At 40.2% G+C, this 22,262-nt stretch overlaps 1 protein-coding gene across 1 annotated transcript in view; it reads left to right on the top strand.

Annotated features, from left to right (window-relative positions):
• The window catches only part of FARS2 (phenylalanyl-tRNA synthetase 2, mitochondrial), a 304,738-nt gene extending 286,921 nt beyond the window's left edge, over positions 1 to 17,817 (top strand). Inside the window, exon 8 of the mRNA XM_075828451.1 lies at positions 17,568 to 17,817. Within this exon, the coding sequence (XP_075684566.1) occupies positions 17,568 to 17,706 (139 nt within the window). The 3' untranslated portion in view covers positions 17,707 to 17,817. The remainder of the gene's footprint in view (positions 1 to 17,567) is intronic.
• Positions 17,818 to 22,262: the final 4,445 nt, after the last annotated feature.

Here is a 22,262-nt window from a genome sequence, read left to right as displayed (position 1 = left end):
GCACTGAAAACCAATCCAGCATAATCTGCGCTTCAAAATCCAAATGGCGCTCCTTCCCTTCTGAGCTCTGCCGTGGGTCCAAACAGCAGTTTAGTACCTCATATGGGGTATTTCCTTAATCGGGAGAAGTAGCTTTACAAATTTTGGGGTGCTTTTTATTCTTTATTCCTTGCAAATATTATTTTTTTTTATATTTTTAAATACATTGAGGGGTGCAGTTTTTAATATGGGGTGATTTATGGGGTCTATCTAGTACATAAGGCCCTCAAAGCCGCTTCAGAACTGAACTGGTCCCTGTAAAAATAGCCTTTTGAAATTTTCTTGAAAATGTGAGAAATTGCTGCTAAAGTTCTAAACCTTGAAACGTCCTAGAAAAATAAAATAATGTTCAAAAAACTATGCAAATATAAAGTAGACATATGGAATATGTGAAATAGTAACTATTTTGTGTGGTATTACTATCTGTTTTATAAGCAGATACATTTAAAATTAGAAAAATCATAATTTTTGCAAATTTTCTCTACATTTTGGTGTTTTTCACAAATAAGGAATGAATTTATTGACCACATTTTTCCACTAACATAAAGTACAATATGTCACGAGAAAATCATCTCAGAATCGCTTGAATAGGCAAAAGCATTCCAGAGTTATTACCACATAAATTGACACATGTCAGATTTGAAAAAATGGGGCTGGACCTGAAGGCCAAAATGAGCTCGGTCCTGAAAGGGTTAATATTCTGGCTATGAGATAAATGAAAGCAAGCAGGTTTAATTTTATAAAACCCAAAATTTTGGATACATTAGTAAAAGCAGTCAATCATAGTGTCACAAGTATAGTACGCTGTAAAACATATTGGTCCACATTCACAAAGCAGTTTACGTAAATTTTTTTGCAGTAAACAGTCCAAAAAAAATGTTGCAAGTGGTGAAGTTTCATTTCTGGTCAAATGTGCAACTTTTATGGTCGATCAAAAAGGGGTTACGGTCTCCAAGGAAAAATAGATTAACCCTTTCAGGACTAAGGATCATTGATGCCTTAATTCTCAGGTCAAATTATGCATGGTTGGTATACACTGCTTTACACGCCAATATCTTTTTAACGGCTTTGCATACCTCAACTATTTTTACCATGTTTTTAAGTACATAGAAGGCTTGAAAAAACCTTATTTGTTAAATAAACGGAATATTGTTTTCCGTTAAAAGAAGACAAATAGTGTAAATTGTGAATTTTTTTTTGTCTAAAGCACATTTTTTTTTAATATAAACTATTGTACGTACATATATTAAAATATGCTTGTCTATTTCTTTTGATTACAGGGACCACATATTTATATAGTTAGCAGGTATAATATGGTTGAAATTCAGCATGTACATTTCTGAATTTCAGATGCATTTTTTGCATGGCTTATTTTTTGACCCCTTAGTGGATTTGCAGTCGACCAGTGGTGGTAAAACATTCGAATATTTCCAAAAATTCCACCAACGAGGAAAATAGACAACCCAGGGTATTCATATATTGGAAAATAAGCGCTTTTTGGTTATTTTCAATTTTTGTTGGAAGATGGTGGACAAAAATAACAACAATACTTTTCCTCAATTTGGTGTTGTTTTACTTGTACTTTTTATTGTACATGCTATATGCTGGCAGGTGATGTCTCACTTTATTACTAGGGCTAGGTGATTTGTGCTGACCACTACTGGTAGCGTAAAAACCAGCGTAGATAGTGCCTAACTGCACTCAGTGCCACTTGTAGATGGTGCTCCACACTGGCCCCAGTAGATAGTGCAACACGGTGCCCTCTGTAGATAGTGCCACAATACCCTCTGTAGATAGTGCCACACCCCCTGTAGATAATGCCACCGTGCCCTCTGTACATAGTGCAACAATATCTACAGAGGGCACTGTGGCAGTGTCCACTGTAGATATTGCCACACAGCCCCCTTTAGATAGTGCTATACACAACCTTTTGTAGATAGTGCCACACACAACCCATTGTAGCTAGTGCCACACACAACCACTTGTAGATCGCGCTACACCTCCCTCCTTGTAGATAGCGCCATCGTTGCCGATGCTCTGGTCGGGAATTCCTCTCCTTGATGTGCCCCTGATGTCGCTATCCATATATCTATCTACAGGGGGTATGGCGCTATCTACAAGGGAGTGTGTGTGGCACTATCCAGAAGGGGGTGTGCACTTTATATTCCACTCTTTGAGGGAGCCCCTGATGTCCCTGTCCATATATGGACATTGACGTCAGGGGCTACCTCTAGAAGCGGAATCCTTGGTCAGTGTGTCAGAAATTGCTCTGGGAGCAGAAGGGGAGGGGCGCTGGCAGGGGGAGCCCCTGACGTTACTGGAAGTGGGGCAGAAGGGCAGGGGAAACAGCATCTGATAGCGCAATGTGATTGCGCAATACAAGTCCTACTAACTGCACTTTGATCATTATAAATATTTAATTTATGATGATTACAGTGGTGATACTGGAACCATTTGGTTCTGTTATTACAGGGAAAGTCCCTTATATTAGCCCTGCATGAAGGAGCTAGCGGTGAACTACTTCTGAAAGCACGATCACAGCGCGCTTCAGAAGTAATATTCACATCACTGTGATTATCATAAATAGTTAATTTATGATGGTCACAGTGGTGATATTGGAACCAATTGCTTCCGTTATGAGAAGGGAAGTCCCTAAACATACCCCTGCACCTGGGAGCCGGCGATGTGCTCTCCCACATGGGTACAGTCTACACTTTTCTGACTGCCTTTAATTAACGTCGATGCAGTACGGGGCATAGGCTGAGGCGACGTAAATAGCCAGATCAGCAACGTGTAGGGGTTAAACCACATTTTTGAAGAAAACAAAGTAAAATGCCGCAAATCTAGACCTGCTCATAGCAGGAGTAGATTTGAGCTTATGAATGTTAGAGAGTTAAAAAGATCCCAAGTTTATTAAGAGGCATGCAACCTTTAATTTTGATGCAAATCATTTAAACTATCTCCTTTACTTAGAATAGCGTAAAATATGCCAGTCTTAGTAAATGTGGGTCCTTCTCAGTACAAGAAATGCAATATGGAATTTTAATTTAGAACTATTACAGTGCCTTGCGAATGTATTTACTCCCCTTGGTGTTTTTCTTGTTTTGTTGGAATTGCAACCTGGAAATAAAATAGATTTTAAATTTAAACAATAAACCTTACAAAATAGTCCAAATTGTTACGGTGGAGTGAACAAAAAAAAATACCTTGTTTTACAAATTAGTAGAACTAAAAACTGAAAAGTTGTGAATGCATATGTTTTCACCTTCTTTATATAAATCCCTTAAATATAGGCCGGGTCAAACAAATTAGCTTCAGAAGTTACATAATTAGTTGAATAAGGTCCCTGTGTGCCATCAAAGTGTCACATGAGCTGTCACATGTCGTCAGTATAAATACACCTGTTCTGAAAGGCCCGTGAGTCTGCAACACCACTAAGCAAGCAACATGAAGACCAAGGAGCTCTCCAAACAGGTCACAGACAAAGTTCTAAAGTCGCATAGAGCAGGGTTGGGTTATAAAAAATATCCTAAACTTTGAACATCACCCTCAGCACCATTAAATCCATTATAACAAAACATAACAAAAGAATATGGCACATCTACAAACTTTTTCATTTTTCCATCGACATCTGTATATTGACTTGTTTTTTTGCGGTACAAGTTGTATTTTTTTTTAGCACCATTTTGGGGTACATATAATTTATTGATTGACTTTTGTTAACTTTTTTAGTGGGGTAATGGAAAAAACCCCTGATATTGCGCCATTCTTTTTTGCGTGTTAAACTTACACCATTTACCCTGTGGTATAAATAACATCACTTTATTCAGCGGGTTGTTACGACTGCGGCGATACCAAATGTATATAGTTTTTTTTATGTTTTACTACTTTTAGACTGCAAAAACAGCATGAACAGAAAACAGCAATTCTGGCATTGGTTGGGGGCCTTTGTTAGACCACCGGCTGCCATAAAAACCATCGGCACCCTGTGGTCGCATCGCTGGTGGGCCGATAGGATGAGAGAGAGAGCCCCCTCCCTCTAAAACCACTCAGATGGGGAGGTTGCTATTGATTGCCGGGCTCACATGACCGTAGACCACTGCTATTGGTCTTCAATCGTTGCTCTAAGCCCAAGGCTGTTACAACAGCCTGGGCTTTAGGAGCAGAGCGCCTGATTCAGGGGAAACAACTTCTGAAGTGCCACCATGAAAAGGCGGCGCTTCAGAAGAAAAACCCTGAGCAGTCACTGTAAAAACACTTTGCGGCAGTCAAATAAGGGGTTAAATAAAAACATAAGAAAATACTTTTTGAGTTCGCCAAAAAGCATGTGGCAGATTTACTGAACACATCGAAGAAGGTTCTCTGGTCAGATGAGACAAAAATTTAACTTTTTGGCCATATGTGTGGCGGAAACCCAACACTTCCCATCGCCCAAGAACACCATTCCCACAGTGAAGCTTGATAGTGGCAGTATCATGCTGCAGGGATGTTTTTCAATGGCAGGGACTGGAAAACTGGTCAGGATTGAAGAAGAGATGGATGGCAGTAAATGCAGGGCAATTCTTGAGGAAAGCCTGTTTCAGTTTTCCAGATATTTGAGACTGGAATGAAGGTTCACCTTCCAGAAGGATAACTTGAAGGAATTGGAGCAGTTTTTCCTGGAAGAATTAGCAAAAATCCCAGTATCTAGATGTTCTAAGCTAATAGATACACACCCCAAGGGACTTGCTTCTATAATTTCATCAAAAGGTGTCTCCATAAAGTATTGACTTTCATGGGGCGAATACTTATGCACGTTAAAGTTCTTTGTTTTTGTTTTTTCGTTTTTTATTATATCACATTAAAAAATATTTTGCACCTTCAAAGCGATAGTCATTTTGTATGAATCAAATAATACAAACCCCCCAAAAATCTATTTTAATTCAAAGTTGTAATACAAAAAAAAAAACAAGGGGGTGAATACTTTGGCAAAACACTGCATTTCATCTTACTGCCTACAGGGACTTTATTAAAAAAAAAAAATTCTTGTTGCGGTACCTTATATTCTGGTATGATCTACTGCTTAATGCTTTTTAGGCATTGTATTTTTGCTTTATATGCACAACATGTTAAAGACACCTAGTTATAGAGGAATTGGACACTTCCAATTCTTAGTGTGTTGGGGTATTAACCCCCTATAAAGGGGTATTCCAATCTGGGACATTTATCCCATATCTACATTATATGCCGTAAATGTCTGATAGATGCGGGTCCCACCTCTAGGACCTGCACCTATCTATAGAACGGGGCTTGGTGACCCCTATCCTACCTTCTACCGCTGTTGCGGATCTCTGGCCACTGAGTTACAAGGTAGCCGAAAATACGGAAACAGCTAGGCTTGCTAAGCGACGCTGTTTCTGTAACCCTCATAGAAGTGATTTGGAGTTCTGGAAACAGCGTCACACAACGAGCTATGTTGTTTCCAGAACTCAGGAGATACAGAAACAGCGTAGCTCACTGTGCTGTGCTGTTTCCAGAGCTGCCATTCAATCCTATTGGAGTTACGGAAACAGCTTAGCTGAGCGAGCTCGGCTGTTTCCATACTTTCGCCTAACCGCATAACTTATTGGCCGGAGAGCAGCAACATTGCGCAAAGTTGGGCTCAGGGGGCTTATGTATTGTAGTGTATTGCCTCTGGCAGGGCTTAATAATTAAGCACAGATGGCAGGCCTGGTGGACTTCCCTAGGCCTCCGGCGGCCTTGCAAGCTGATCGGCACCTCACGATTTCTTCAAGGAGAAACCAGGGACAGAGGGAGCTTCCTCTCTCTGTCTAAGTGTTTAGATACTAGAGAGGTTAAACAGCTAGGATTGGAGTTTTCTCTGATCCCAGCCGTTGCAGGCATGTGTCAGCAGTATAAAATAGCCGGCACCCGCCAGTCATGGTGTGGGCTGAACTCCTGAGCTCGTCCATATTGTGTGAGCGCAAATTTGCCGTACATGTACGGCGGCTGTCCCTAAGGGGTTAACTGATTTACAGCAGTAGTTGTTTAGTAGTTATTTAAGTAGTTATTTACCCCCTTAAAGGGGTTTTTCATCTTCCTGATGAGGTGGCCGGGTGTTATGGAACAGCTGACTTATGCTGTTTCCGTAAGTCCCATAGAAGTGAATGCTACGGAAACAGTGTAGTTCGCCGTGCTAGTCTGTTTCCATAACTCCCATTCACTTCTATTGAAATTACAGAAACAGCTCAGCTTAGCGAGCTCGGCTGTGTCTGTAGCTTCCCACTACCTCATCAGGTGGTGGGAAGTTACAGTGGGAAGCAGCAGGGGCCAAGCAAGGTGGAACAAGGTTCAGCGGGCCCCGTTCTAGAGATGGGACCCACATCTATCATATATTTATGCCATATCCCGTGAATATGCCATAAATGTCTGAGATAGGAAAACCCCTTTAAAGGGAACCTGTCACCAGCATTTCACCTATAGAACTTTACTTATCCCTCACTCGCTGCTGCTATCAAAAGTTGATTGCCGTTATCCCCTCTCCTAAACTCCTCCTCCGACTGTAAATAACGGTCTGCAAACATTTTGCGCCTTTTATCGTAATAATCCGGTGTCCCGTTGTGCGCACACACCAGAAGAGGACATCAATGCGCAAGCTCAGGATTTTGTGTGGTGAGGAGCTGTCGATCAAAAGTAAGGAGGCAGGATAAACTCGGAAAGACTTGAGGAATGAAGATTTGACTCTTTTCAAATGAAGATTTGATTCTTTTCAAACGAAGATATGACGCTTTTATGCTCATTAGCATATGGTGTGGAAACATTAAAAAACGGAATACTAAAGCTACAGAGCCGACTGAGGCCTCATGCACACGACCGTAAAAACTCCCGTTATTACGGGTCGTAATCACGACCCGTAATAACGGGCTCATAGACTTCTATTGGCGACGGGTGCCTTCCCGTTTTCTCACGGGAAGGTGCCCGTGCCGTTGAAAAAGATAGAACATGTCCTATTTCAGGCCGTAATAACGGCACGGACAGTCCATAGAAGTCTATGGAGCTCTCGTAATAACGGGTGGCTACATGTGTGCACCCGTCATTACGGCAGCGTTGCTAAGCGACGTCAGTAAATAGTCACTGTCCAGGGAGCTGAAAGAGTTAACTGATCGGCAGTAACTCTTTCAGCACCCTGGACAGTGACTACCGATCAGTATAAACCTGAAAAAAATAAAAGACGTTCATACTTACCGACAACTTCCTGCTTCCTCCAGTCCGGTCTCCCGCCCGTTGCCTTGGTGACGCGTCCCTCTCGACATCCGGCCCGACGTCCTGGATGACGTTTCAGGCCATGTGACCGCTGCAGCCAATCACAGGTCAATCACAGGCTGCAGCGGTCACATGGACTGCCGCGTCATCCAGGGATGTCGGGCTGGATGTGAAGAGAGGGACGCGTCACCAAGACAACGGCTGGGTAAGTATGAATTTCTTTAACTTTTATTACAGAAAAGGCTGTCCCTTCTCTCTATCCTGCACTGATAGAGAGAAGGGGCTGCCGATTAGTGCAGTGCTATTTTGCCGCCAAAAACGTGCTCGTAAATACGGGTGGAATACGGGTGACACCGGACCCATATTTACGGGCACGGGTTCGTAAATACTGGTGCAAAACGGGTGGAATACGTGTGACACCGGACCCGTATTTACGCCAGTATTTACGGGCGGGAAAAAATACGGTCGTGTGCATGAGGCCTAAGAAGACAATTATACGTTATATAGAAATGATTTTTCACCCACTACCACCAGGTATTGCTGGTTTAATAGGTAAAATGCTGGTGACAGGTTCCCTTTAAGGACGTGGGCTATTTCGAACTTCAGCACACAGAGATTTTTGGCTTTTCATTACCACATTCTGGGAGCCATATTTTTTTATTTGTCAATGTAGCTGTATGATGGCTTGTTTTTTTGCAGGGAATAGATGTACTTTTCAATGGTATCATTTTGGGCACCTATAACCTATTAATTACCTTTAATTTTTATGGGGGAGGGAGAAAACAGCCATTCCGCCATAATTTTTTTATTTTCATGAAGTTCAATAACTTGTTAACGTTATTGTACAGGCCATTGTTATAACACTGATACCGTATCTTACTGAGCATCTCTTCCTTCTGGCTCATAGATGGGGGTGTCTTTGATACAGAGACTGCTCAGGTTCATCCACTTTATGTCTATGGCTAAAACGAAATACTGTGTAATCAGCTCCTTGAAGAGTAAGGGTATGTTCACACGCACTAATTACAGACGTAATTTGGGCGTTTTTGCCCCGAATTACGTCCGAAAATAGCGCCTCATTAGCGTTGACAAACATCTGCCCATTGAAAGCAATGGGCAGACGTTTGTCTGTTCACACGAGGCGTAATTTACGCGCCGCTGTCAAATGACAGCGCGTAAATAGACGCCCGCGTCAAAGAAGTGACCTATCACTTCTTTGGCAGTAATTGGAGCCGTTACTCATTGACTCCAATGAATAGCAGCGCCAATTACGTCCGTAATTGACGCGGCGTTCAAGCGCCTGCACATGCCGTTACGGCTGAAATTACGGGGATGTTTTCAGGCTGAAACATCCCCGTAATTTCAGCCGTTACGGACGCCCTCGTGTGAACATACTCCAAGGGTTCTATTACATGGCCTGTTTGCGCTCGTTTGCTCCATTCACACAGAGCAATGATTGCTTATGTATAGGGACCAGCGATCGTTACTCCGATCGCTCGTCCCCATACATTTTCATCATGTAGGCAGCGAGATGTGCTGCCGACAATGATGTTTTTTTAATTTTGCATAAAAGAGCAGTTCCATGCCCTGATCACACAGGGCAATGAACGGGAACGAGCGTTCATATGAATGCTCGTTTACCCAATTATTAACCCGTGTAATATGACCTTAACTGACATGGACACAAGGAGAACACAGATTCTGCCTCCACCTTGACACAGATATCAAAAGAGCCACTCTTAGTGGAATAATTTAGACACAATGGGGCAGATTTACTATTGTTGTTGCGCCAGAATTATGATGTAAGTTGTGCCTTCTTTTGGATTCAAAGCAATTTAGACAAGTTTATTATTTAGTTGCGCCAAAATAAAGATGTTCAAAAGTCTCTAGAAAAAGGGGTGTGTCTTAAAATGCACCGACATGTGCTGAAATTGCACCAAAATTTTAATACAGAAAGCTGGCCTAAACATTGCCAACCAAGAGGCTTCTGACAGCCTTATCTATGTTTTCGCTGTCTAAATATTAGACAGCATTAGTAAATCTGCCCCAACGTATTTTTTTTAAAATCAAGTATATTTATTAGCATTTTCATATAATTTTTATATGAGCAATTAATTATATCACACCCTCCCAACCCCCAAACATCTGCTACATCTGCATTGAGGTATCTGCTATACTGAACTAGTTCAAAAGTAATAGTCACCATCCATGGGAATACATTTCCAAGTGTCAATTAAAATCGCAATCAGTACATATGTACTGCTGCAGGAGTTTTAGCGTTCTGTGTGTTTTTATATTTGATATGCATGAATTATTTGATATCCTGTGAGTATGGAATAATAAAAATAGTGTAGCGTGAAACCCATCCCAAAAGTGTTGCACCGTATCTTTTTTACATCTTTAAGATATAGGCTCTTATTCTGTTTGGAGAATTAGTGTCGGGAGACCGATATTACTAAGTGATTACCGAGACTAAAATCTATCTCTTATATTGTGTTAAGAAGTTGCAGATTTTTGACCAAGTATCTTGTTAGTTTCGGGCATCTCCACAGTATGTGAAGTAAATCTGCTTGCTCAGTTCTACATCTATGGCAAATAGGACTATCCTTCATTCCAATATTGTAGAGCGCTGTATGCTCTCAGTATAAGAAATAAATGGGAAAGTCTATGTGCCTTACACAGAGATTATATGGAGCATTTGAAGCCATTCTTTCTAGTGCTCTTCGTCAAAAACTAAGAGTGGGGCAACACGTATTCCGATTGGAACTGAACAAATGTCTTTAGATCCGAACCCTGCAGTATATGTGGTATGCATCTTACACCAATCTGCTGTCAGCTATCAAAGCCCATTAGACAGTATAATTCCCATAACCAAGGGGGATCCTAAATAGACAAAAAGTGTTGCAGCAAAGCATGGACAGAGTCAGTAGTGTCGGCATTTCCCCAACCCCTGAAATGCTGCAATTGAGAGGACCGATAATATATCCACGGGATAGGGACTGCTTAACCACCATCATCTTTCACCCTCTGCAGTGCTTCTAACTTGATACTCGCACGACTTTTGCGCTAAATTAAATATATAAAGAGACCATTTACTGTATGAAACTTGTCCATATCAGGGCAGAAAATGTAATAATTGAGGCATCAAAAACATTTTAAGCAAGTTAGCCCTTCCTATCACTGACAGAGGGAGATTGCACCATCGCCTCCAGTCTACTCTTGAATTTTACAAATTTAGGTTTACAATTTTAGGTTTACATAGTCCTAAAAGGTCATGGATGTAACTTACCCCAAGTGTTTGAAAGAGGATACACATTGCAGTCGGGTGTGACTAATATCCACATCAGTAGACGACATATCAACAGGAATTACCACCGACTTAGACCAATTTATGACAAGGCCAGAGTGACTGCCAAATTGATTAATAGACTTATGGCTTCCGGGAGAGATGTTTGCACACCATCCAAAAACAGAAGCATATCAATGTACAATGCTACTTTCTATTCCAAGGCGCTCCACTTTAAACCTGACACCTCAGGGGGATGAGTGAATCATAGCGCCAGCAGCTCAATCATCAGAGCAAAAAGCAAGGCAACAGAGGGCACCTTTGACGCGTTCCTCTACTCAACAAAAATGAGTCTCCCATATCCCTGTCGGAAAAAAACAGCCGAAATCGCCTCCCATTGATTTCTCTCTTTCTCTCGCTCTTTCTTCCCGCGTTTCCGTCTCTGACCTCCTATTGACATCAATGGGAGGCAGAGAAAGCATTTTTAGCTGCATTTTTTGCTCCCCGGCGATCAATGGCCGCGGCCGAAAAGCGTGGCACGAAACTGCAGGCAGGTCAAAATCTGTCTCAAAATTCCTGAAGGAATTTTGAGGCAGATTGTTTCTGCCTGCAAAAATCTCTGTGTGAACATACCCATAGGGTTCCAATATAAAAGCTGTTTCATGATATAAAAACTGACCTAAACCCCATGTCTGACCACACCGCCCCTAAGTATGTCCATTCGATGCTGTGAAATAATTGGCAGTATCCAAGGAACACACAATGCGACCTCCAGCATTATCAGTGGGTAGTTGAAGATTAGTGTATAACCTTTTTACATTAAGGTCGGTAGATTTGGAGGGCATAAACCCAGTTTATACCAGGTGTTCTGCTGTTTCTACCACCCCAGGTTGGCGCATAGCCAACACTTTGGCTAGTATTTTAGTGTCTACTGGTAGTAACAAAATTGATCTGAACTAGTCAAGAATCGTGGGATCTTTACCCGGTTTGGGCATGAGCACTTAAGTGGCCTCACTCATAGAATTTTCCGTAACATATTGAAACACTACCAACAGTCTGGGTAGAAGGACATCTCCAATTTGTTTTTATATAGCTCCACTAGGAGCCCATCATTGCCTGATGCCTTATTATTTGGCATAGAGGCCACAGCATGCTGCAACTTTTCCAAAGTTATGTTAGATTCTAAGGAAGCTTTTTGCTCTGCAGTGTGCGCAATGGAATGGTTTTTAAATAATCCACTATTTGTTCACCGGATTTAGTCAACTTGGACTGATACAGGGCCTCAAAATAAAAGTGTAAATAGTCATGACATCCCCGTTGTCAGGAAACGACATGCCATTTACATTCTGCATAACAGCTATATAGACACCCTTTGTCTGAGCCTTACTGGCAGTAGCCAGTAAATGGCCCGCTTTCTTCGCCTTCTTCCCAAAAAGATTGGTTAATAAATATACACTTGTTATTCGCTAATTTAAACAGGTGGTCAGTTACTGTAGACTGTGCTTCATGATAACTGTCCCTCGCAGTCTGCGAGCCCTCCTCTATATAAAGCTGCTCATCTTTAACACGCTGAGCTGTAAAGTCTGGCCATGATGTCTAGTACGAATGTTTTATCTTGCTAATATTCTGTATCGGTAACCCCTAAAATAAGCTATAATGGCATCCCACACCACAACCAGGTCAGCTCACCCCATATTGAGAGTAAAGAATTCCTCCATGTTTTGACTGAGAGTTTCACCATCTAGGAGTTGCAGCCAGGTGCCCCTTTTGTATTTTGCAAAGTACAAGTACTGTACGTACAGAAATTGTTCAAACCAATTTGTTTTTGGTCAACAACCCCTTTAAAGTAAAACAAGGAAGTTAAAAAAAATAACTGTAAACACAGCCACTTACATAATAATCCCTAGTTATTATATTGTATTAAAATAACCATATGGTTTGTGTCAATTATTTACATACAAATTGTGTTATTGCCAGGTATTGTTATGATATTATAACAGAGCATACTCAAAGCTAAAATAATGCTATACAATTGCCATAATATATGACTGACAAGCAAACCATCCAGCCATGGGATTTGTATGTTCCTGTGTTCTGAGTAATAAAAAAACAGACACTGATGCAGATGGATGCCAACAAAGACACAACTGACACATTACAAACCCCATGGGAAAGAATGGAAATATTAGCGAGTGACCGGAACAGATTCATTATGTACAGGCCCTATGTGGATAAGAGAAGACACTGCCTTTCAGTATAACAGATCTACTCTATACGGCAAGAAAAACTAAAATAAGAGGTTTATTTCTTTTTGAGCCACAACAGAAAATTATATGACCCCAAATTATACTATTTTTTTTTTAATGTCTATCTAAAGATTGATGTTTATGATAGCCCTGATCTTAACTACCCCGACCTTGTCTGGATCCTTTTCCACTTTATTTTGTAAAATTAATTGATTTATTTTTTTTGTTTTCTAATTTATTTTGGTTCATGATTTTTAATGTTTTAATTAAAATTTTCATATACATTGTGGGAAGTTTGGGGTTTTACTATTGTTGTGATGGGGAGATGTTAATGGGAGGGGGTAGACAAAAAAAAAGCTGTCAATAGAGGCAAAAATAAGAGTAACATATTCAATGTTCATAATTGTATTCACTTTATTGATCCACATGGACACAGATGGAGGTTCAGTCCCTTTCACCAGGCAGTTTTACTGAGATATCTTGAAAGACATGTCTTTCACTGAATTGGATTTGCTTTGTAGCTGAATCATCTGTCTGTATTTCGGTATTATGTAATAAGCAAGTTTGTCGCACATTTTTATGAAATAGAGGGCTTGGTGTTTGCAAGATGTTTTAGATATCTCCCGTCCAGTTTACTTTGAATTCAGTGCTATATTGCAGAATATGTACCCCTAAGATATACATTTCTTTAAATTTATCGTTTTCGTACAAAATCATAGTTAACCCCTTTGGAGAATATATAGAATGTAGAATATAGAATATGTAGTCTGGCACTACAAAAATCTACCTTTGTAATGTTGCTGGCATGAAGGAAGAAACCTTCAGATTGTTCTAGATGTACATAATTTCCATATTTCTTGATTAATAAATTTTTTCAAAACTGTTCTAATTGTAAAAACAATTATTTTTATATAAGGAATAAATCAACTTCTTGTCTTGACAGTCAACTTCTTGGCCTGGCGATCAGCTAATAGGGAATATGGAAAGGGGTTGTCTTGGTGGGACAACCTCTTAAAGTACTGTATTTTCAGAAGCACTGATTTTGAAGTCATACCAGAGGGCCAAAAAAAAATGCATTTAGGGCCAATTTGAAAGATGCCCCTATGCATTATTTACATGGATAATTTTGTGTGAAAAAACATGGGAAGGCCTAACATTTTTTTTAAAATATAGTGTGTAAAGTTCATACAACTTTTAATCGTTTTTACACAATGCCTGCAGCTGACTGGTTCCCTTTAGGCAAAATTGTGGGGTATGATTAAAAATAGTAACAGGGTGCTCATAGCACAAGTGGTCTGTTTTTGAGACTAAATAATTAGCTCCCAACACTAATTGAGCAGGTTAATGGATATTGACTTCCATCTGCCTCTCCATCTGTTGTTTCCTAAAAGTTTCATAAACTTAATTGGAAACAAAAAATATGTACAGTACCCTACTAAACTTATCTACTTTTTTCACAATACATTACTACACAGCCAGAAACATATATGATAATGTAGATATTGTTTATTTTAAAAGAAGTAAAAGGCGGTTACATCTACCAGTTTGCTTAATTTATGAACAAGTTCATGAACTTGTTCATATAAATTAAAAAAAAGCTCAATAATTAGCCAAACAAGTTTAGGAATTCTTGTATTTCTTGTGCTTTACAATATCCTTCATTTTACTAAAAAACCATCTTGCTTGTTTAGAGCTTTCCTAAAAATTAGGGGAAAAAACAACTATCAACAGCATAAAAGCAGCATGGTATAATTTTACTATTTCGGGAGAGTATTTACTGCTATTACGAGTGCTTCCAGGTCATACATACATCATGCTGACACAAAGGCAGAGTATAATGTAGATTTTCAATAAACTTTATGTATTAATGTTTACTATTTGCACATCAGTGACAGCAGTATACAGATGTGTCCTCCCTTAACTTATCTCTAAACACGACATATCCCGAGATGTATGGCGCAATATGTTAATCAAACATGTAAACAAAAAAAATACTATACCTCCAACGGATGCCGTCTGTCAGCCATCCATCTCCCATAGACTGCCATGTTAAAAAAAAGTATACTTTTTTTTTTACTGCATGGCTGTAACGGACACCTCTGATGGATTCCATCTGTTGGTAATAGACTCCTATGTTTAAAAAAAGTATACGTTGTAAGTTCTATTACTGAATTGAGCGAGTTTTTTATTGAATTGGTACCATGACAAACTTGTATAATTTGGACACATCTGTATAAGAAATGTTTCGCTTGCTTGTATGTGCTCTATACACAGGTATACATCAAGTTCTAACAAAGGTGAAGGTTATGATCACTTTTACTTTGGTGGAAGTAAAGGGGGCTGTGTCGTGGTGGAACAGCTTTATACTTTAATGAAGCCTTCCCCTTTATGAGTCAGAAGCTCCTTCATTTTAAGCCCAAAGTTTAGAAATTCAAACAACTGGACCTAGCAACTTGCAAATTATTGAACTTTTACGTTGGTATTGTAAAGAATAGATCTATTCTTCACAGTGACAGACTTCATTAAAGAGTGTTCTGTATTTTTTTAAATCTTTTAGTGATATAAATAAACATATATATTTTTTAAACATACAATATATTTTTCACAATCTAGGGGTATGTGGCCCCACTAGGCCGCTCCGCCGTAGTGGATAGGCAGCTGACCAACTCACAGTCTATATACAAAGTCTATGGTAGGAGTGTACTACAAGGGTACCTGGCACAGATCGGGCTGGAGGTGGTGGGTTGCGCCAGACGGGGCGGATGGTGGGTTGCGCCAGACGGGGCGGATGGTATCTGGGATGACAGGTGACAGCAGACGTGGGGTATTCGAGCAGGCAAGGCATGGCTCAGGTACGATACAGGCTCAGGGGCAAGGCACAGCACGGGATACAAGAAATAGGAGGCAGGACACGGGAACGCTGGGAGCAGGACAACACTAAGGGACCGTTTACAAGACAGACATGGGAAGACTACAACAACGCTCAGGCAGGGAGTGGAAGGGCGGAGCCCTTCTTATAGTCCATGATGAACAGGGATTAATTAGGGAACTTTTAACATGTGCGCGCTAGCCCTTTAAGGCCGGGGGCCGAGCACGCGCACCTTAACAGGAAGAGCAGCGCCGGTCGCAAGTCCTGGCGTCTCCTAGGAGGGAGACGCCGGGAGGAAGTCAACGGACTGTGATCGCGGGCGTCGTCAGGTACGATACGGAGGTAGTCTGCGACCACAGCCATGACAATATTTATTGATTTCCTGTTGCTTATATAGCGCCAACATATTCCACTGGGCTGTACAGATATTGTCATCATTCACATCAGTCCCTGTTCTAATGGGGCTCAAAATCGAAATTCATTATCTCACGCACATTACGGCCAATTTCATGGGACACCAATTAACCTTTAAATTGACACTAACTTTTCAAAAATATATTCTAATTCAACAGAATACCTGATATAGATCAACTTTGTAATTTACTTACTGTTTAAATTTTGTTGTTTTATCCATCCAAATTCCGTGCGACGTTACAGCCACTAGATTTCTACCTTCCTGTAATCTGCTGTCCAACCCCCATTGTCAAGCAAAAACCGTGTCTAGAGGAGATGGACTAAAGGAAGTGTGTGTGTGGGGGGGGGGGGTTGTCTCTTTATAGCCTGCCTATAGAAGTCTATGGAGAGAGGAGGGAGCAGAGTAAGAGAGATGAAACGCAGACCTGCTGCACATAGAAGTCTATGAAGAGGGGAACAGAGTGAGAGAGACATAGATACTGCTGCCAATAGAAGTTTATAGAGGGGGAGGGAGAGCAGGAGGAGGGAACAGAAGCAGAGAGTAGACGTAGACACTGCCCATAGAAGTCTATGGAGTGGGGAGGGGGAGCAGGAAGAGTGCGCAGAGAGAGATACAGACGCTGCCCGAGGAAGTCTATGAAGGTGGAAGGAGGAGCAAAAGGGGTGCTTGAGCAGAGATGGGGAGACACAATCATGTTGTCTATAATAGTTATGGGAGGAGGAGCAGAGTGAGTAAGATATACAGACACACTGCTCATAGATGTCTATAGAGAGGGGAGGCTGGAAGCAGGGAGAGAAAGACACAGACACACTGTAGAAGTCTATAGAGGGGGGAGTAGGAGTAGAGAGGAGACACAAGCTGGTGGTAAGTGTTATATGTCAGCCCAGTGCTGGATTCTCAGCTACGTTCAATACTGCTGTGTAATCTCAATGCTGCTGCAAAATTTAGAAAAATTCGTTCGCCAAATAAATATATTTTTCTACATTTTGAGTGCTGCTTCCCCGCAATTCTTTCTACTATCCATAAGGAGAGGTCACTCCTTTGAAGTCCTACACCGACCGAGAGGTTGTTTGGCTACACTGCTGCTCCATAAGTTTGCTTTTACACACACGCACACACACACACACACCTATTTAACTCTTAATTGACAATGTACACAACTTATACTAAACCTATGTCCAAATGTAGCTAACTTTTTAAGCCGCAGGTTTGAAAGTCTGTAGTGTGCCTTGATTTCTGCACAGATTTTTCAACTACATGCGGATGGGGATAGCCACATCCACATGTATTGTACTGTAAATTGTTGCAGATTTCCAGTGCAGTATCAGCAATGTCTGATCATACCCTTAGATTGGCTGTTGCAGTATGGGTGTGTTAAAACTCAGGACCATGGTCTTAGAGATTAAATAAGATTTTTTACAACTTTCCACATGTGTTTGGTAATTATCCGATTGTTTTTTTTTCTTCCAGGACCAAGAGAGTGAGCCATTGCTACCGAATTAAATATCGACACATGGAGCATACTCTAACACAGGCAGAAGTCAGCTTACTACATAAAAAAATTGCCAGCTTGGCAATAGAAGAGTTGGATGTGGAAGGAAGATTTTAATATGACTTCAATGTTGTATTTACACATTCTTTTTCCAAGAGTTAAATTATGTTGAATGTAATTTGTTAATTACGGGGTGTGGCTTAGAATAAAGCAAAATAAAAGATGAAATGTGTGGTTTATTTTTGCCTTTTCTCTTCTTAAATAGGATGTATAGCATTACTTTATTACTATATTAGTTTATTGAACTTTTTGAAATCTTCATATCAATTGTTCTTGCATTTGAACCAAATTTTTGATTTTCTTTTGTGAAAAGATGAAAGAATTCACTGTGAAGTATGTTCTGCTACTTAGGCCTTATGCACACTTCCGTCTGCCTTTGTACGGCCGCTAATGACGGATCCATGAAACACGGACCACACACGGATGGCTTCCGTGTGCAGTCTGTTGTTTCACGGACCAAATCAATGAAAATGCTGAGACTGTTCCGTCAAAAACAGACAGGAGTAGGACCTGTCCTATATTTGACGGAACGGCCGCACGGTTCCGTTAAAACAACGGAAGTGTGCATTGCTCCATTGAAATTAATATGTCAGGCTGCTATCCGTTAAAATAGCGGATAGCACGCTGACAAAAAAAACTGAAGTGGGCATGAGGCCTAAGGGTATTTTTGACATTTAATAATCATGCAAATTGCTCTTGAACTGTTTTGATCCACATTTGTTTATGAACACCTCATTTTGTAATTTAACCGCTTCCCGACCGCCGACGGTAAATTAATGTCGGCGCTTGCTGGGCTTTTTGCAGCGCCGACGTTAATTTATGTTCCTCCGTATGTTGGCGATCGGGTCCTCTAGAGTGCGTTTAGCACCTGGAACGGGCTGTTACTATCAGCCCCTGGTCCGGGTGCTCTCATCAGGGCCTGATTGGTTCAGGTCCAGATCATGTGATCGCAGGGAAAGTTTGTTGTTGTAATAAACTGGAACGTTTGTTGCTATAACAAACTTACCCTGGGACCGATTCCGGGTGCTGCAGTTGGTTGTCATAGCAAAACCGGAGGCCATACAATGGCCTCCAGGTCTGCCATGCACGGAAGCCTATGGCTGGTCCTCATAAGCTTCCTGTCAGAGTGACTCTCAGCGTCACACTAACCGTCTATAATACGTTACACCACCTAGGTAGTGTAATGTATTATAGCAGCTATCATTGCTGCAGGTCTTCAAGTAAAAAAAGTTTAAAAAAAATAATACAAATGTTTTATAAAAGTGTAAAAATTAAAAGTTATAAGTGAAAACGTTAAGAAAAAGTACATATATTTGCTATCACCGCGTTCTTAACGACTCAAACTATAAAACTATAATATTATTTTTCCCGCACAGTGAACATCGCAAAAAAGATATGTAAAAAACAATTCCAGAATCACAATTTTTTTGGTCACCACCCCTCCCAAACTATAGAATAAAAAGTGATCAAAAAATCGCATGTACCCTAAATTTGTACCAATGAATATGACAGATTGTCCCGCAACAAACAAGCCCTCATACAGCTCCGTTGGCGAAAAAATAAAAACGTTTCGGCTCTAAGAATATGACGACGCAAAATATGCAGAGCGTTCCAAAAGCGGGATAAGATTGGACAACATTTATCAGTGTGACACCAGCCACATATCCATGAATTAATACTTATTTACCGCATTATTATACACTCGTGGTATGCCCTGATGTACTCCCCACAGCTTGCATATGCCCCCACATTATAAACTGAAATACCAGTAAAACCCCAAACAAAACTACTACCATGCAAAGCCAAATCGCGCTCCCTCCCCTCTGAGCCCTACAGTGCGCCCAAACACCAGTTTACGTCCACTTACATGACATTTTATACCCCAGGAGAACCCGCTCAACATTGTATACGGTGGTTGTCTTCAGTGGCACAAACTGGGCACAACATATTGGGCACTAACATCAGTGGAAAATTTTAATTTTCACTTTGTACCATCCGCTGCAAATTAACCCCTTCATGCACCACGACTTAATAGCATGTCGTGGTGGGGGGGATATATATGGTGCGGCTCAGGCGCTGAGCCCTCTCCATATGCTGCAGGTAATCACATTATACTGCAATACATTAGTATTGTAGTGTATTGTACCAGTGATCTAATGATCCCTAGGGGGACTAATAAAATGTGTAAAAAAAAAAGGAAATTAAGTTATTATTAGTGAAAATGTGGTCACCTTATCTTTAAAAAAAAATTATAAAAAGTGATCAAAAAGTTGTAGGTACCAAAAAATAGTACCAATAAAAACTACAGCTCGTCCCTCAAAAAATAAGCCCTCACACTGCTCAATCGAGCAAAAAAAAAAAAAAAAAGTTATGGCTCTCGGAATGTGGTGAAACAAAACGTTTGTTTTTTTAACAAATAGTTTTTGCTTTGTAAAAGTAGTAAAATATAAAAAAAACTATACATTTGGTATCACCTTAATCGTATTAAGTCTCAGAAAAGTTGTCTTTTTTACAGCACGGTGAAAGTCGTAAAAACAAAACCCAAAAAACAACTGAGGAATCGCAGCTTTTTCCAATTGCAGCCTGCAAAGAATTTTATTTTCAGTTTCCCAGTACATTAAATGGTACTTTAAATGGCGTCACTAGAAACTACAACTCCTCCCGAAAAAATAAGCCCTCACACCACTCTATTGACGGAAAAAGATAAGACGGTATGGCTCTTGGAAAGCAGAGAGGGAAAAACAAAAGGGTTAATTAATTTCTACCGAAAAATCATTTATGACCACGTGGGGTATTGCCGTACTTGGGAGAAATTGCTTTACAAATGTTGGGCCGCTTTTTCTCTTTTATTCTTTGTGAAAATTAAAAAATTAAACATTTTAGTGGAAAAAATGTTGATATTCCTTTTCACGGCCTAATTCCAATAAATTCTGCAAAAGACCTGTGGGGTCTAAATGCTTACTATACCCCTAGAAAGATTCCTTAAGGGGTGTAGTTTCCCAAATGGGGTCACTTTTGGGGTGTTTCCCCTGTTTTGGTCTCACAGGGGCTTTGCGAATGCGACATGGCACCCGAAAACTATTCCAGCTAAATTTGAGCTCCAAAAGCCAAACAGCGCTCCTTCCCTTCTGAGCCCTGCCGTGGGTCCAAACATCAGTTCATTACCAGATATGGGGTATTGCTGTAACAGTGAGAAATAGTTTTACAAGGTTTGGGGTGCTGTTTATTCTTGAATTCTTGTAAAAATTAAACATTTCTATGTTTTTTCAGAAAAAAAGTAGATTTTCATTATCACTGACTAACTCCAATAAATATAGCATAAGTCCTGTGGGGTCAAGATGCTCACTATACCCCTAGATAAATTCCTTGAGGGGTGTGGTTTCCAAAACAGCATCACTTTTGGGGTGTTTCCACTGTTTTGGTCTCACAGGGGCTTTGCGAATGCGACATGGCACCCGAAAGCTATTCCAGCAAAATTTGAGCTCCAAAAGCCAAACAGCGCTCCTTCCCTTCTGAGCCCTGCCGTGGGTCCAAACATCAGTTTATTACCAGACATGGGGTATTGCTCTAACCATGAGAAATAGCTTTACTAGTTTTGGGGTGCTGTTTATTCTTGAATTCTTGTAAAAATGAAACATTTCTATGTTTTTTCAGAAAAAAAAGTAGATTTTCATTATCACAGACTAACTCCAATAAATAGTTAGACGAAAAAGTCTCACAGGACACAAGAGTATAGGGGTGGGATACAAAAAGTCTCAACCACACACAATATTTCAGAGATACGAACTCCAGACAATAATATATAAACTTGAGAAAAAGAGTCCAAAGTATCCAATGTTTAAGAAAATACAAAATCTTTATTGATCAAGCACATAGGAATCTAAAATACATTATTAACTAGATCAAAAATGAAAATACATTTGGTAAGAATTGAGTACAGGTACTATATGTAACATAAACAGTGCACTAGCGTAGTAGTATGACCCAGTGGATAAAGGGGCACCACTTTATCCACTGGGTCATACTACTACGCTACTGAATATGGGTAAGCATATGATAACGGCTCTGTCAGGTTTTACAGACAGCTAGTGCACTGTTTATGTTCACTAGACTTGAATCGTTACTTCTTACTTTCACTTTTTCTTTTCTGTCCTGACATATGCCCACTTACATGAGTATGTTTCTAAGAGTGATTTTTTTCATGCCATATATTACATGTACTGAACCTCTATTTATGTCATATATTACCTGTACTCAATTCTTACCAAATGTATTTTGATTTATTATCTAGTTAATAATGTATTTTAGATTCCTATATGTTTGATCAATAAAGATTTTTTTATTTTCTTAAACATTGGATACTTTGGACTCTTTTTCTCAAGTTTATATAACTCCAATAAATATAGCATAAGACCTGTGGGGTCAAGATGCTCACTATACTCCTAGATAAATTCCTTGAGGGGTGTGGTTTCCAAAACAGCATAACTTTTGGGGAGTTTCCACTGTTTTGGCACCACAAGACCTCTTCAAATCTGACATGGTGCCTAAAATGTATTCTAAAAAAAGGAGGCCCCAAAATCCACTAGGTGCTCCTTTGCTTCTGAGGCCTGTGT

This window comes from Rhinoderma darwinii, chromosome 5 (assembly GCF_050947455.1).
Source record: "Rhinoderma darwinii isolate aRhiDar2 chromosome 5, aRhiDar2.hap1, whole genome shotgun sequence".
Taxonomy (NCBI): Eukaryota; Metazoa; Chordata; class Amphibia; order Anura; family Rhinodermatidae; genus Rhinoderma; species Rhinoderma darwinii.
The sequence above is the reverse complement of the archived record's forward strand: the minus strand, read 5'-3'. Positions and strand labels throughout refer to the sequence as shown.